This window comes from Synchiropus splendidus, chromosome 2 (assembly GCF_027744825.2).
Source record: "Synchiropus splendidus isolate RoL2022-P1 chromosome 2, RoL_Sspl_1.0, whole genome shotgun sequence".
Taxonomy (NCBI): domain Eukaryota; kingdom Metazoa; phylum Chordata; class Actinopteri; order Syngnathiformes; family Callionymidae; genus Synchiropus; species Synchiropus splendidus.
The window spans coordinates 14,335,234-14,351,889 of record NC_071335.1 but is presented as its reverse complement, the minus strand read 5'-3'; the positions used below and the strand labels follow the sequence as shown (position 1 = coordinate 14,351,889).

General features: G+C 40.8%; 2 protein-coding genes across 4 annotated transcripts; both read right to left on the bottom strand.

The window, feature by feature from the left end:
* Nucleotides 1–4,138: 4,138 nt before the first annotated feature.
* LOC128753322 (complement C1q-like protein 4) lies at nt 4,139–6,105 on the bottom strand. Its single transcript, XM_053854907.1, has 3 exons — nt 5,778–6,105; nt 5,572–5,703; nt 4,139–4,437 (listed from the first exon to the last, which is right to left on the bottom strand). The coding sequence occupies exons 1-3, from the start codon at nt 6,103–6,105 to the stop codon at nt 4,139–4,141; spliced, it is 759 nt and encodes a 252-aa protein (XP_053710882.1).
* Nucleotides 6,106–8,613: 2,508 nt separating this feature from the next.
* Nucleotides 8,614–13,021, bottom strand: LOC128754284 (tubulin polymerization-promoting protein family member 3-like). 3 transcript variants are annotated; one of them, XM_053856787.1, is made up of 4 exons: nt 12,969–13,021; nt 10,613–10,798; nt 10,281–10,434; nt 8,614–9,117 (listed from the first exon to the last, which is right to left on the bottom strand). In XM_053856787.1, the coding sequence occupies exons 2-4, from the start codon at nt 10,795–10,797 to the stop codon at nt 8,920–8,922; spliced, it is 537 nt and encodes a 178-aa protein (XP_053712762.1). In that variant the 5' UTR covers nt 10,798; nt 12,969–13,021; the 3' UTR covers nt 8,614–8,919. The 3 variants fall into 3 exon arrangements, with proteins under 3 accessions (XP_053712762.1, XP_053712761.1, XP_053712763.1); XM_053856786.1 differs by lacking the exon at nt 12,969–13,021 and adding an exon at nt 12,344–12,553 and having other exon boundaries at nt 8,616–9,117; XM_053856788.1 differs by lacking the exons at nt 8,614–9,117; nt 12,969–13,021 and adding exons at nt 9,493–10,197; nt 12,344–12,577.
* Nucleotides 13,022–16,656: the final 3,635 nt, after the last annotated feature.

Here is a 16,656-nt window from a genome sequence, read left to right as displayed (position 1 = left end):
GTTGCGGAGTTCCTCAAGGTTGAGGAAGCTACGCTCCGCAGTTTAATTTCCTAAGAATTGGGACAGTCCTTGTTCCTCGCATTTTTGCGGGTTGAGGCTGAGGGGTTAAGAAAGGAATTGGAACGCACCTCAATTCAAGGTACCTGAGTGAAAAATGGTTCACAGTAGTGGAGGGCTTATATAGCGGCTTAGTCTTTCCCCTAGTTGGGTGGAGAGTAATATCAAAGACCAGGACAAAGGCCTTATATGAGATAAACCAATAGCAAAGTCTGTTAGGGGGCTTTGCATGTACCAATGTTCTTCCTGAGGCAGCTACGAAAACTACGACTGCTGACAAAGTTGCTGGTGGAGTTCTACACGGCCATCATCCAGTCCATCCTCACCTCCTCTATCACCGTCTGGTACAACAGCGCCACCTCCAGGGACAAGAGCCGACTGCAGCGCATCGTACGTTCTGCTGAGAAGGTGATCGGTTGCAGCCTGCCACCTCTTCAGGACCTGTATGTCTCCAGGACCCAGAGACGTGCAGGTCGGATCAGAGCCGACCCTTCTCATCCTGGACATGGACTGTTTGTTCCTCTTCCCTCTGGCAGGAGGCTACGGTCCATCCAGACCAGAACCTCCCGTCACAGCAACAGCGTCTTCCCCTCGACCGTCAGACTGTTGAATTTGTGAACAGCCTTGTTGTTATTGTATTTTATTTTTTGTCAGCACTTTATTCCAAAACACTTTCCTAGTTAGTGGGCTCCCCACTGACCATGGCAATAAATTTGATTCTGATTCTGAATAGCACTGGAGTACACTCCCTCATTTGAACTCTGTATATAGTGAATCATTATATAAGGAGACATCAGGAGGTCAACAAGTCCTTCCTTGCAGGCTGAAAAGCATGTTCAGCTCTGTTAAATCCAGCAGAGATATTGACCCCTGGTTCATTTGGTTAATATGAAGCTGCTGACTTTACATGCTTCTTGCTGACCAGGGTTGAATAAAAACACTCAGACTCATAAAAAAACACTGAAATAAAAATGACCAAAATCGATGCTGGGTATGTTTAAACTCTCAAGTCAAATGAATCTCTCGCTTCTTTCCACAGAATAATTGTTTGGAGGCACCGCGGTCCATCTTGGACTGTTAAAATGTGATTATGACTAGGTGTCATTTGTTATACACAGAGCACAGCGGGGGTTATTTGCATGCCATAGTTGAACCATAAACCTCTCCAGGTAAGAATCATCGGGAGTCGTAAAGAGGACTGCTTTCCTGTTATCAAGAGGCGCGTCACAAAGCTTGGTCTGGTCATCTGTGTGCGGCAAGAAGGAATAGTCTCGCTTGTTGTGTTCTTGAAGAATATTGATTCATCATATTCATTTAAAACTAAAAATTGAATCTGTTTTCTGCTCGTGACTTTGTGGAAGCTTTTCTGACCCGAGTTAATTCATTGATTCGACTAGGTTGACTGAGATTCAAAGAGCTCAAAAGCTCACTGGTGAGGAGGCAAAGAAGGGGCAGGGACAAAGATGGAACTCACTATACTATAGAGGCGTGGAAGAACCTGTTTAAATGATGAAGCTCAGTGAGAGAAAAAAACAGAAGCAGGAAGCAGGCGGTCGTCACTCACCTCCTGCAGGTTCAGCATCTGTGCCCTGTCAAAGACGCTTGACTAAGTACAATATGCATGCCAGCGCACACGAGCGCACACATTTATATGAGTCGGTGGGACATTGAATTATTCCACAATGCACCCGGCAAGACCCTTCCTTTAACAAAATGTGAGTGGTTTTCTCTAAAGGCGGTTTTTTTGTGACTTTCTTGCAGCACTTACTTTGCTGTTTTTACATTGTTGTTTTGAACTATTTCTTCCTCAGTCAAACACAATCCCTTCCACCTCCATTTCTATTTACTTCACTTCCCTCGGATGTATATCGCGTCCTTTGCGGTTAACACCAAGATGCGCCTGTTTATTTTCTGTATTTATTTTTGTATTCTTTTGATTCCTATTTTTGTCTCTTCAGTGTCCCTTGCTGTTCAGGACCACATGATAAAGCAATCCAAATGTTTCCAGACGTTCACACGCGATCTGAAGAAGCTGAGCAATGCTGCCATCTGCTGCAGGAGTTGTGCTACAAGTGTTCTCAATTTTTGTGACCCATGTTTTTATACTTTTAGCTCAAGGTTTGGAGCTGATAATATCATCTTAAAAATAGGTCAAATTCGAAGCGTATGGTGGTAAAAAGGAAAACAAATTGCTTAAAATTGGAATTGAAGATATTGAGGGAAATACATTCTAATAAAGCACCTTTTTAAAATAATCTTTACATATTTTTCCCGACATCCCATTACTAAGATATTCACCACTTAAAAAAAGGTCTTGTGTTATTTATGATTTTATTTAAAGAATGTTAATATAAAATATATTGCAAAGTCAAACAGGACAGGTTAAGCATATGTCATGGCGTAATTACACTTTGTAAAATGTAAGTATCAAAATCTAAGGTTCTTTATTTATTTATTTTGACTACAATGTGGTATACCTTTCTATATTTGTGTATGTTATTGCTTTGTGTACATCATTGTTGTCTGTGTATGTCTGTGGTGTCTGAGCTTTTGCTGCTGTGACGCATGGCATTTCCTCACTGTGGGACAAATAAAGGACATCTGGACAAATAAAGTACATCTGAGCGAATCATTTTTCTGAGCTCAGAAGGTGGTGGTGCCCTTGGCTGAAAATAGTGTGAGGTTTGATGCACAAAGCTGCTCTGAAATGACCAAAAAAATAGGTTTAATTTTTTACGTTTTTATTTGCTGCTGTCTCAACTGCATCACCTGTTTGAGCTCTGAAAATGAGGACACTGTTTCACGAAACCTCATCTGTAATTCAGTGGGTTATAAAGGTCATCCAGTTCCACACATTCTGTGCTTTTCCCCTTATATGACTTTATTTTTATCACTTGCTTTTGCGTACAAACCCAGGAGCTCACCTGCGAAACGAGGTCATGAAATCACTTCAAAGGCTGCTGTTGACACTCTTGAAGGACATCACTTCCAAATCCATTTTAGTTTGCCTACAGGGCTAAAAGATCAGTCGACAGAACAGTCAGATCCTGCAACAGCTCGCCAGCTCTGGGACCTGTGTGAGCGCTCCATCTGTGGATTCAGGCTCTGTATTCAGCACCATTGTCCCAGAGATCCTGCAGCCCAAGCTGACACAGCTCAGCGTCCCGGCCTCACTCCTGTCAGTGGATCACCAGCTTCCTGACAGACAGCAGCCAGCGGGAAAATCCCATCCAGCGCTCGGACCATCAGAACCGAGGCCCCACAGGGACGCCCACGCTCCCGTCCATACGGTCGATCACACCAGATGAATAAAAGATTGTTTCCTCAGTGAACAATTCCAATGGATTATTTTGCATGGATGAAAAACAATAGTAAATCTGGCTAGTGTTCAGGTTCTCAGCTCCTCTTCCTGAGTGCTTGTTTTCCCAGAACGCATCAAAGTCTCGGATGCCTGGAAGTATAAAAGCCATCTAATTTCCTTGACGTGGAACCTTTAAAACCATTAACCATAAATTCAGTTACATTTAAAGACACGTTAGGCCTTTTTTGACTAAAGAGCTTTTAAAATCAATTTTCAGTAATGCAATATTTTATGGTCCAGCCTCTCGGGATGCATAATAAGGAATTATTCAGGAGGGAGGGGGGGTAAAATGCCATTGAAATTCCGTGTGTGTGAGTGATGATGAGGTCTGACGGGATCAGTGAAATGATTCTGATGAAGCCTCACTTAGCTGTTAATGATGCCACCGAGAATTGTGAACCTAAAAAGTCAATTCAGGTTTGACTGATTCAGGACAGTGGCTCCTGTCAAATCTGAACTCACACCCCGGGCAACAATAGCAGAGCGCTTATAGGTGTTGGAGCTGTAAACGGCTCATTTCAGAGTGAGAAAAACTCATCTCCATTAACAGGGAACGGAATTATTTATGCAACTTCTCACTGCTGTCTGCATATAAATGTGGAACTGAATTATGTGTCTGCCCAAGTGGATGCATATATTTCATAAACAAAAAAGCAAGGGCGGAAAAGTTTGAACATCAAGATTCATTTATTCACCCCTCTTTCTCTTCCTCCTTTGAGGTCACTGCTCAGGGTACAGTAGAAAGCCAGTGAAGGTGTTTGATCCCTCCACATTCCCGCACAGCTGCCGGCCCCCGAGAAGCTCCACGTAGACTTGGTCCCCCAGCTGGAGCGGGAGCAGAACTGTCTGAGAGCCGCTGTCCTCCGAGTCCTCCCTGTTCTGCTCCCACATCGATGCTGCCGTGACCCCGTTTTTCATGAGCCGCACTTTGTAAAACATCCGGTCCCCCGGCAGGGCCAGCTTTGAGTAGACCGAGTAGGAGATGGAGTACAGTCCGGAGCAGGGAGCCGTGAAAACCCCTGGGGAAAGTGTCTGTTGCTGAATCAGCACGTCTCAGTTACATTCACAGCGACTGTATGAATGAAGTATGATCATGCAAACGATATATATATGGGACATATTGTATGTTTATCATCATTTCTCTCATATTTATAATAGAATTATTCTATTAATGAAATGCACGCTGCCATTAGAATTTATATCACAGTTTTCAATTCAATGAGAAAGTCATGTTTAACTATTATAGCTTGAAGAGTCAGTTATGTTATGTGTTTAAATGTGTTTTATATTCTTAAGTTTGTATATTCATTTATCTAGGATGTGTGATTTTATTTAGCCGTCAAACTGATGCAGGAATATCAATGAAACTGACAGGAAAATGTTGATCATCGGTTCTTCTATAATACCACCTGAATACACAAATCTTTCTTTGTGATGCAGCTCTGCCATTTTAATGGCTTCAGAGCTCAGTAGGTGGCACTGTAGGTTTAAAATAACTACAGGTTTCATTGAAAAGAACTGCTCAAAGCCAAAGATTATAGCAACGGACAGTCAAATGCCATCAAAAAAATAAAATGAATGTTCATTCGAAAAACAGGTTTTCAAATCTTAATGGTCAGAACAAGCCAAACTTTGGATTTAAGTCCCTGGAACATTCAGAGAAGTTGTTGCTGGGATCCTTTTTTTCATTTCTCAGTGAGAGGACTAACTTTACTGCCCTTTTTTACACAGCAAACCACATGAAACAAAGGGTTCTGCAGATGTCATGACTGTTTACAAACTCTGACCGGGTCTACAGAGCAGAGAGTGCCATCTGCTGGAGGAATGAGGACACTGTAAAAATAGCTAGATAGTGTTGATTCTTAAAAGAAAATAAATACATAAAATAAAAATCTCAGACTGACTCCAAGTGCATTTCAAATTAGATATGAATTATTGTATGAGCTAGTGTTTCTATTTATTAACAGTCTTTCTTCTGCACATCTTTGAATTCCTGTATGTTGTTGGTTTTATTTCATTTGAGATTATTTATTGTCAACAACTGGAACAAACTCACTCATCTTTTTCCCCCCACAGTTAGACATTGCATTTCCTGTCTGGATGTTGACTCAAGACATGTGTTCTACTAGTTGGTCTTTCACTCCATCTCCTACCCAGAGCAGGGTTGTATCCGCTTCCGTGGTTCAGGGTGATGACGTCATAGGAAATAGCCGTGCTTCTGGTGAACGGTCCCAGGCACGTGCTCGCTGGCCTCAAATGAGCGCTGAAAACAACTCTGCTCTTTCCTGGTGGAGAGAACAAGAATGTCCGGTGAATGTTTGCGACGTAGCCGTGCTTGGATTTCAGCCGGAGCTTTTACCCATGAGCTTGAGCATGCTGTCTCCAAGCTGGGACAAGCTGCGGGACAACTCCACGACTCTCAGGAGGGTTTCATCCTCCAGCTCTCGGAGCTCCTGGATGCCACAACAGCAGCCTCGTGCTCGACTGAACGCACATTTGCAGTCCCAGTTTGCACAAGGAAACTCCCCGCGCCACAATGCTGCAAAGACATTGTTCTTGGTTTGGCGTGTGATGTCTGATGATGATGATGATGAAGACGGAGTTTGTTTACCCGCCGCAGCTCGCAGGCTGCTGAGGTGCGTGTCAGCTCTCGTCTGGTTCTCCAGCAGTGTCCAGACAAACAGCATGCATAATACAGAGCGCATCTCAAACCTCCAAAACAACAAAATTATTAAAATCATTTTAAATAAACAGTTGGTGCCTGTTAATATGACTTATTTTATCAGACACTGAAGTCAGAATCAGCCACAAGCTGTGGCCAAAGAGCACCATGTGGTTGCTGAAGGAACCACCCGTGGGTGAGAGTGTGTTGCTATCAAAGGAGGTTTAAGTCCTGGTGTAATAAAACAGCAATGACATCTTTAAAATGCCTTTTTGTTGGCTTTCAGAATCAGAATCAAATTTATTGCCATGGTCAGTGGGGAGTAGGAAAGTGCTTCGGAATAAAATAAAATAAAATAAAATAAAATAAAATATTAATGTATTATTTATTTACTATTTTTGGATCATCCGTTTTATTATTATGTTTCTATAACCATCATTATCATGTGTACGCTCATAAGCTCTCATGTGTAACACGTGAAAAATATCTGTGAACAAAGCGAGGAATATAATAATATGGTTGAATAAGTGAATAAGCTGAACAGCACTCACCTGATCAGACAGAGCCTCCTCAGTCTTTGGATCACAGATGGGATGTGTATAATGTGGAAGCTAAAACCAGAAAAGGATGTACTGACATGCCTCACTTGCCTCTGTGCTCATGTCTCCAACCCTTTCCCGAAACCCGCCAGTCCTAGGAGGCGTTGCCAGTAAAGGACCGCTCCAGCAGCGATGCAGTAAAATCCCTAGTGACTTCAGAGTTCAGCCCCTGTGTATGGTGCCGAGGAGACACCTATACAGAGGTAAATAGGTGAGGGGTGTCAGATTTACCGATAAGATGGTGGAGCTTGGAGAGCTTACCTGTCTGGATTATGTCTCTATAGTTGACCCCTATTGGGAATCAGTGACACAAATTGTGAACACTTACTGGAGGACCTTTATTGAAGTGGTGTTAGTGTGGAGAATTGATGTCTGAAATGAGAGACTGTGGCCTGGCATTTGACATGTGACCTGTTCCTAGCTGCTTCTTGGGGTTGGATTTACCTCTCAACAGTGTTTCACCGGGGCAGAGGAGTTGGTCCAAACTCCTGTCACCAACACCAGAATCACTTTTGCTGTTTAAAATAACCCAGGTGATCCTCTACTAATGTGCGATTCATCTTTTCACCGCCCTGCTCTTCCGAACAGCGCAGCTTCTGGTGTTTACTCTGATGATGAAAGTCCATGAATCAGCTGTGAGCAACACCACAAGTCTGAAGGATCTGAACTGGCATCTGCTTTATTAATCTGATCCTTCAATGTTCTGTGGCCTGTGGCTGCCATCTGTCATCTCTTAAATCATCTACGGCACAAAGGGATGCATGTGTTTTTACAGTCTACTGCCCCCTTGTGGCAGGAGGCTGCATTCCATCAGAACCAAGCTCAGGTTTTAAAACTAAAAAACTGTAAAATTAATTGACACTCGACTTTACTTGGACCTGCAGTCGTGGTGACCAGTGATGAGTGGATGAGGTGTCATGAAACAGTATTGCAGGGTTCATGAAACAGTGTTCTTATTTTCAGAGGACACTAGATGGCGCTTTTAGTTTAGAAATGATGTGAATTAGTTCAAGTGCGAACATCTGGTGGCCTCCAAAAATCAGGACACTGTTTCATGAAACCTCATCTACCCATCGCAAACAGGAACCCAGTGCTCACCAAGTCAACAGTACCGTTCAAGTACAAGTGATTACGTGCATGCTACATGTCAAATTGAGTGGAAGCAAGGGCTCATGACAACACTATTGTCTAATATCCATCATCTGCCCTCACTTCCGTGTTGTTTTTAGCTCATGGTCAATTGGAATTGATAACTTGTGCTACAAGTGGGTGCAATACTGTTGGTGAAATGTGGAGGCAATAAAATCCAAACATTACATCTAGTGGCCTCTGAAAACCAGGACACTGTTTCATGAAGCCTCATTGTCAGGTATTTTTGTATTCCACTTTTGGAGTTCACTGGATGGCGCTCTGAAATGACTTTGACTGTAGCCAAGCAATAAGATAAAGGTTTGCATTGTTTTAAAACCAAGAGTGACACCGGCTGGGCTATGAAAATGAAGCCTCTGTTTCACGAAACCTCATCATGTAAGCACTATGTTTTCCATTCACCTCATTATGAAATGAGTCCCATTTGAAACCTGCCTTGGTTTTAGTCATAAACTTTTTGCTGGTCAGGTGAAATATGACCATCACTAAAACGTTACTAGCACATTTAAATCTGACCTGTAAAGCTATTTTGGGAAGAAATTGGATATATAACAGAAAGTGAATGAAAGTAAAGATCCTCATCAGTAGCTGCTTGTTGTGTGGTAAAGCTTTCTCCACACGTTTGCAGCACTGTGGCGATGGTGATCCCTCCAGGGAGACGTGACAAACACCCATTGTTTACATGTGAAATACGATCGGATCTATTTTTTGAAAAGCCAGTCATGGCGTCAACAGAAGCTATATAAATATCAATGTTTCAGTCTTATGCCGTAACATTTTTAATGCAAATATGTAAAAAAAAAAATTGCGATGAAGCATTAAAAAACCTAAAAAGTCATAACAATCATACTTTGATTTATGGCAGATTTAATTTACATTAGTTGTCTCACATGACTCACTCAATACAATAATTATCACAAATAGCATGCAAATGTTTTTCTTCACACAAACTTCGTCATTGGGTTAATTTAATGAGTCCGTATTAGTAATAAACCTCTGTCTTTTGCGTCTTTATTTATTTTTATTTATTTATTTATAGCTTTCTACTCTGGAAATACTGTAGATGTTGATGAATATTCTGTCACCATCAGCTACGACTTGCCCTCCTTGACTTTGTCATCGTAGGTGCCGCTGCCCTTATAAGCACCAACGTAGCCTGTGTTCTCTTTAATGTCTTCACGCCCAGCAATTCCTCGCCCTTTCCCCGACTCGTCGAACCGCTGCTTGTGAGCCCCAGTGTACTTGCTGGTGTCCGTCAGTCTGTCCACTGCGCCGGCCTTTGTCGCTTTCTACAATAAGAAGGGAGAAAGAACGACATTCCCCTCAGTCTCAACACTTGACGTGGAAGACAGGAAGTAGTGAGGTGGAAATCTTTGGTAGTACAGGTCATCCTGTCGGCCGCATGGAGGTTGACATCCCCCCTCTTTTTCCTTTTTTCTCATGGAGCCAGCCTCACTTTTACATGTAAAGGTTTACTTTGCACCATCTAGTGGTGAAGGAAATCACTGCCGATGTGAATTGCTCGACTGATATGAGTGACAGCATTCAGTATAAGCTTGAAAATGGACGATGGCAGTTAAATGTATACAGTAAAATAGAAAAATATTCTGTATGATGGGAGGAAATTGACACATATAATTTGTTTAATACGTCATCATGCGCCTACCACAGTGAATTACAACGTTTACAGATGATACAGAGATAGCAATAACAATATAATATGACAATAATGATGGGTGGGACTGCGAACACCACCGAACATTTTCAATTTCTATTCACCAGAAAACTCCCACAAATCTTGCTAAGATTTAAGTTACGGATTACCGCCATCTGCTTGTGTAAATCATGTTAAATTTGTGATAAGCCTTTATTTTATTTTATTTTATTTTATTTTATTAATAGCACTTTATTTCGAAGCACTTTCCTAGTTGGTGGAACCCACTGACAATGGCAATAAATTCTATTCTGATTCTGATTCTGAACAGCATCCTGGCGTCATATTCCCAATTTTGCGACGATGGCGCTTAAATGACTAGACCCTTATCCAGTATTCACCAGGAGACAGTACTGTCTCCAACAATCCCATAGCTAGATTGGTGACGGAGAAAGAGACGCCTGGTGGGACGTTTAGGTTCATGGTAACAGATGTACATTTGGTTAGGCTTCATGAGGAAACTGGACAAGCAGGGATGTGTCGAAAAATAGATTTCAAAACTATGTCATGTTTCACTGATATTGGTTCGACAACAAAGATTACTACAAAGCAGAAAGTTCCAGAAAATGAGGACAGTGTATCGTGAAGCTTCATTGTCTTCAGTGTCCAACTGGTGATGCTGAGAGAGAAACAGCTTTGACCAAAGATGAGGCTTCTGGTTGGGGGATTCACAGGTTTTGAATATATACTTTTGTTGCATTGGTGTAGACCAAAATGAATCTGGTGAGCGGTACTTACAGTGACGCCAGCATTGGCAGGTTCCTTCCCAGCAATGAGGCCGTTGATCAGTTCCTTGGCTTCGTCCTTGCTTTTACCTTTGAAACGTTTCAGACTTAGCTCCTCCATCGCAGTGTTGAACTGCTCGTAGGTGATCACACGAGCAGACTTCTCCCTGAGAAACAACACAATAAAACACAAATCATTGTTTTCATTTTGCCAAAAACACTGCCTAAACTTCCAGTTAAGGAAATGTGGAAAATAAAAACAATCTTCTCCACAAGGTCTTTGGTCTACGTTTGTATAACTTTTGTGTCCAGGTAATGCTATTAGAAGGCAGTATGTGAATGTACTTGACTTTGTTGAACACAATGTCGACGTCTGTGGTGGTGACGTGTTTCCCGTCGATGACATTGCAGTCCTTGCACAGCTTTGCAAAGTTCTTCCCATTCATCTCTTTTCCCGTCGCCTTGCTGTCACCGTGGACGGCAAACTTCCTGAAGGACGTCTCAATGTCTGACACGGTGTTCTCAGCCATCCTGATGGAGACACGCAACAGAATACACAACTTGCTCTTAGTTCAATTACAGCATTTCTCGCGGTATATTCTGGCATTTTCATCAAAGCATTACCAGAAAAAAACTTGTTTTCTTCAAGGAAAAGGTGGATTTAAATGGAAAGCAATATGATCGTTGATTTATGTGGCATGTCACGCTCAACTGCACCACTGAAATCTTCCCTTAACACAACACGCCACCCACAGTTTCAGGACCGTGCTTCAACTGAAGGCCTAATGCGTCAGCATGCAACACTAAAGGTGGACTTCTGCGTCAAGATAACGTGCTTAAGTCCCAATGCCAATACATTATGGGAGTTAAACCGCATCTGGCGCAAAAGCTCAAGCAGTGCTGCAGTGCTAACAATAGCTCAAGCTAAATCCCAGACATGGGGCTAAACAATGTTTGGACCTTGACTGAAGGGCCCTGGTGGGTCAAGTCTCAGAACAGTGGACCCCTCACACCCCTCATGAGCAGGTTTCTGAAAGGTTCTTCACATGCAGGTCCATATCCTTGATATCTTCAATTATTTTCCAAACAGCATTATTAATAAACTTTTGTGTCGGTAGCACCATTTCCAAAGTTAAAAAAGTACTAGTTCATATTTACCAGTGGTGGTTTACTGTGGAGTTCAGCACATGTCTGCATCTTCTGTCATGACCTCAATGTTTTACTTTAGCAAAACCCACCATGTTTGTAGGTAAAATGCAGCTCGGCCGCTAAATGATATTGCTAAATAGTCATAATGGGCAGATGAAGCATCATGAAACAGTGTCCTGATTTCAGAAGCCACTAGATGGCGCTGTTGGTTTAGAAATGATGTAAGGTTTCATTGCATTACTTGTTCCAGTCCAAACCTTTTACAGCAGACAGTGCCATCTGGTGGCCTCTGAAAATCAGGGCACTGTTTCATGAAACCTCATCTACCCATCAGTGATGGGTCTATGAGGCTTCACGACACAGTAAATATGTCATGAATCACTAAATAGTGAGCTGTTGGTCCACTTAAGATGACAGCTAGATGGACAAAACAGTGCATAGGAAATGGGGATTTTGTTGTAACGTCTAAATGAAACAAAAAACAGTGATTTATGATACAGTCTGTGAGAAGTCCATTGAAATAAACACAATATGGTATGAGTTTCCTCTCTTAACGCCCATCGCTGTCTCTAAAATGCCGACCACGGCATTGACATGCACAGGCTCACTTCCACCTCCATCAGTGTGATTTTATTATGGCTGCTCGCGCCGCTCTCAAGCCACTTTAATTGAATCAACTACATTCACAAACGGCCGCCCTGCAGCTCACTCTGTGGTGGATAAACAAGCAGAAGGAAACTTCCCCTGAACTGAACTGCAGCACTAAGCAAAGCCTCAAACATGCAGTTTTAATTCAAGAAAACTTTAAGAGCTGAGCTTTAAACAATTTGAGATGCCAGACCATCTAGAGCCGAGAAACCTGGTTCAGCAGTTATAATAATACTGAACACTGACAGTGTAACGCCGAATCCGACAGGGTCAGCTCACCTGCTGTTGCTTTGTTTTTACGGAATGAAGATATCTTGAGCAATCTTGACTGGCACTGACTGGTCTGCTGGCCCGTCCTCTCCTCCGTGCTGCCACTCCCAGACACAATGATGCTGGAGGATCTTGGCATGAGCACGGAAGTAGGAGGAGAGGAGGGAGAGGGGACCGGCCAGCACTGATGATGACATCATAGCTGGTCAGACAACCAGAGGATTTCAAGGCCTCACTTCCACTTCTCTCACGTGATCCTGGCACCAAGCTGCTGTGGTTCTAAATGGCTGCTTTTTTAATTCCATGAGGGTGAATGGATGGATATTAACCATCTTTTTTTTTTCATTTATTTATTATTATGACTTATATTCTTATTTATTTATTTATTATAATTATTTATTTATTTATTTTTGACTCATCGAGTTTGCAGTTCCTTATTATTATTATTTTTTTTATGTTTGTGATGTATCACCGATAATGCATCTTCAACCAACCATGGAATCATTTAGGAGGATTCACAAGTTAAACAGTTCAGTCACCGTCGGCTAGGAATGTCATGTGTGTGTGTAAAGAGGGGAGTTCAGTGTCTCATGTTCTCTTTACATCCTGAATAACACAGGTGTGTCTTACTTACTGTAGCTTGTCTCTGAATAAATATTGCTCTCAGTCATTCTGGGCATGACTTATTTCTGCTGCTGTCATTAAATAACTCAATAACCTTTTATGATTCAAAGGACTCGTCTTTCATGCACAGTGTCAATGACTGAATAAAGTCGTGTGGGCTGACAAAAATGTCCCCTCTGCAGGCTTTATTAAAACACTTGTGATGTGATTTAACTAGAAATAAAATGTGAATAAATGAAAATCAAAGGTTCTGTGAAACACGTGTTTAACAGTAGGAAGGGTGACTCAATAAGTCAAATAAAATACTTTAATTTGTTATTAATTTTATTATTTTTTTTATTTTACAACATTATATCTTTCTACATGTTGTAAGATTAGCTACCTTCCAAACAGACACAAAAATTTAACTTGCATACCAGTTACAATAAATAACAGAAAGATGGAATATCATATATGAAATTGAAAACAAATATAAAATCTAAATATATATAATATATGTAAAAAAAATGTATCTAAATCTAAATATACGGTGAAGTTAATTGCAAAAGTAAAGTATTATCAAGACAAAACACTTGTATATTATGGAACGTGGACTGACTCATGTTGGCTAGATAAGACATATAAACATAAAATATGTGAGTTGCTTCCATGAACGGAACCCTTGTCAACAGATTCACTTTAAGTGCTAGAATGGTCAAAAAGAGATACATCCATCGATCAGGCGGAGGCCTTCATGACTAGTGAGAGTGAAAGCAAGGCTCCTCACCTGAGGTTAAGTTCTCACCAATCTGCAGCTACACTGATCCCTTCTGGCGTGTTATCATAAGACATGCGAGTCATGTACAGTATGTGAAGTGGTCTCTATGAGTCTTTCAGTTTGGGACATCAGGTGGCAGTAACACCCTTGGACAGCTGAGTCCACACCTATCCTGAACACCACCCAAATGCAGTCGCCTATTCCTCCTCCCTTGACCAACATTTCCATAACTTCAGTTACACAATACACAAACTCACAAAAAATGTTTCATTATACTTTCCTCACATGATCAGCAGTGAGTTAGAGTTCAAGTCTGTTTTCAAAATTTGGACTTGTTTCCTCTCACATGAAAACAATGACTGTTATTCTTTCAGCACGTCATTTAAACTTTGCTTTTTAGATGCATAATTCAGAACTGATCTCTGTGCATAGTTAACATTGTTCTCCCACTTTTAAAATTGTATGGCAGGCACTCATTGAAACTGATGGTGTTTACAGTATAAACAGGAATGTTTAGTCACCACGCACCATCATGATACTGTGCGACCATATGAGACGCAGAGCGTTCTTCATGGGACAAAAGATAATATGCTGATGATAAATGCACTTTTGTGCTTTATCGCCTGAGGAACTTGAGTTATCAGATGCAGCAGACCAACCACGTCAGAATGATGCAGAAGTTATATACAGGAAGTTACAGGACAAAAAATGAACCACAAGAATGTTGTCTCGACATTAGTCAGAGTGTGAAAACACTGTTGCCTATAAAGAAAAAATGTTCAGATGTAAAGGTTCATGCAAGGTAAACTCAAGGTCCATGGCGCAAATCCAGCCTGCCCTCGAGAGCCTTTGTACAGAGCCCTTAAAAAAACACACAAAAAAGTGGAATAATGTGGGTACAAAATACTGTCAGGTGCACATGCTAATAACGCGTGATTTTAAGGGATGGTAATGGAAATATTCCTAATGTTCCAGTTACTGCAGAAGTGGGAAGTCAGAGCTGGGAATGATGATCAGTTACCGAACACGTGTGTTCCTAGTGTTTTGAGCGTTTATCGGCAGCTTTGCGGTCACCTGCAAAGGGAATAATCTGAATGAATTTCAATTCCATAAGTTCTTGTTTGATTATAGTTTGAGGAAATAAAGATACACTTGTTTTTGAGCGCAACAGGTAGTTGCCCCTTTTTTTTCTCTCTCTCTCTTATACCACTTTAGGGTCTCTGTCATACCAAAACACTGGTGATAACATTTAGTTACTCAAAATAATCATAAAAAATAATAATATACATTTAAATGAAAAAATATCAAAGCTTCAACAAATCCTCACTGGTGACATCTACTGTTGAAAGAAGTGGACAGAAGTCGTAGATGTGACTTACTATGTGAGACAAACGCCAAATATCGTATTTTGATGATTTAAATTATAACTTTCAGTATGTTTTCACATCCAACATGCATCACAACAAAGCGCAGCTACCTTTCAAATAGAGAAAACATTTCAACTTACATAGCTTCCAGAGATTAATAATAAATACACACACACTATATATATATATATATATATATATATATATATATATATATATATATATATATATATATATATATATATATATATATATATATATATTTATAATTTATAATTTATATATAGTGTATATATATATATATAATTTTGCATCATACAGCTACAGTATCTACAATGTATGTTTGTATTATTGTAAAATAAAGTAATAAATATATTACAGGTCATGGACTGATTATTAAATATATTAACTAACTACAGCCAGATGATAAATGTCCAATGTAAAATATGTGACAGACATGAAATAAATCCTGATACCAGATTCACTTGAACAATTTGAATTGCAAAATAGAGAGACGCAGAGGGCCAAAAAAAAGGCCAAGACAGACTTGTATCATTTCATAATAAAGCAATGACTGATTTCCTTAAACTCATCTTTGCGTTTGAGATGCGTAATTCAAAACTGATTCGTGTGCAAAGTTAACGTTGCTCTGCCAGTTTAAAAATTGCTTGGCTGGCTCTCAGCGAAACTGATGGTGTTTACAGTATAAACAGAAATGTTTAGTCACCACGCACCATCATGATACTGTGCGACCATATGAGACGCAGAACGTTCTTCATGGGACAAAAGATAATATGCCAATGATAAATGCACTTTTTGTGCTTTATCGCCTGAGGAACTTGAGTTATCAGATGAAACAGACATGTCAGAATGATGCAGAAGTTATATAGAGGAAGTTACGGGACAAAAAATGAACCACAAGAATATTGTCTAGAAATGAGTGAGAAAACAATGTTGCTTATAAAACCTTGATGTTAAGGTTCATGCAAGCCCGAAAGGATTTGGCCTCAACAAATACCTTCAGTGCTAGTCTCTAGATCATGTGTCAAACTCGAGGAAGTTCATTCATGAGGACCGCAAGAACCTTTGAATACTGAATAAGTTGAGACACTGCAATTATATACAGTTCAGACTGTACAGTAAATAAACATCATGTCTGGCTCTGGTTTACATTTTCAACCCCTGCGTTCGTGTGACCTCCCCTGCCATAGCTGCCGTTGCTAGTGTCATCGCAGAAACTTGTAAAAGTAACAGTAAATACAGAGATTTGTTGTTATCATTCGGAGTGCGTCTTATTGAAGTGCAGTGGTGCCTCGGTTTTTAGAATGTCTCGGAATTCAAACCAAAATTTCTAGATTTTTTTGCTTCAGATTTCGAACAAAAATCCAGACCTTGTACGCCCCTGAAAAAAGCCGGAAAAAACATAGCGTGCGCGGACTGATCAGCTGACCCATGATGCGCTTTGTTATTGTGTATAACGCAGCCTCTGTATGCAGACGTGTCCAGTTAGCTACATTTACTGACTGTTTTTTCTTCATAATGAGGTGTGAAACCTTTCCTGTCTCCTCACTGGA

Coding starts and splice junctions, on each gene's coding strand:
- LOC128753322 (XM_053854907.1), bottom strand. CDS start 6,105: ATGCTGTTTGTCTGGACACTGCTGGAGAACCAGACGAGAGCTGACACG. Junction 5,704..5,777: donor CAGCATGCTCAAGCTCATGG/GTAAAAGCTCCG, acceptor TCTCTCCACCAG/GAAAGAGCAGAGTTGTTTTC. Junction 4,438..5,571: donor CGGATACAACCCTGCTCTGG/GTAGGAGATGGA, acceptor CACTTTCCCCAG/GGGTTTTCACGGCTCCCTGC.
- LOC128754284 (XM_053856787.1), bottom strand. CDS start 10,797: ATGGCTGAGAACACCGTGTCAGACATTGAGACGTCCTTCAGGAAGTTT. Junction 10,435..10,612: donor ATTGTGTTCAACAAAGTCAA/GTACATTCACAT, acceptor GTTGTTTCTCAG/GGAGAAGTCTGCTCGTGTGA. Junction 9,118..10,280: donor CTGCCAATGCTGGCGTCACT/GTAAGTACCGCT, acceptor TTCTTATTGTAG/AAAGCGACAAAGGCCGGCGC.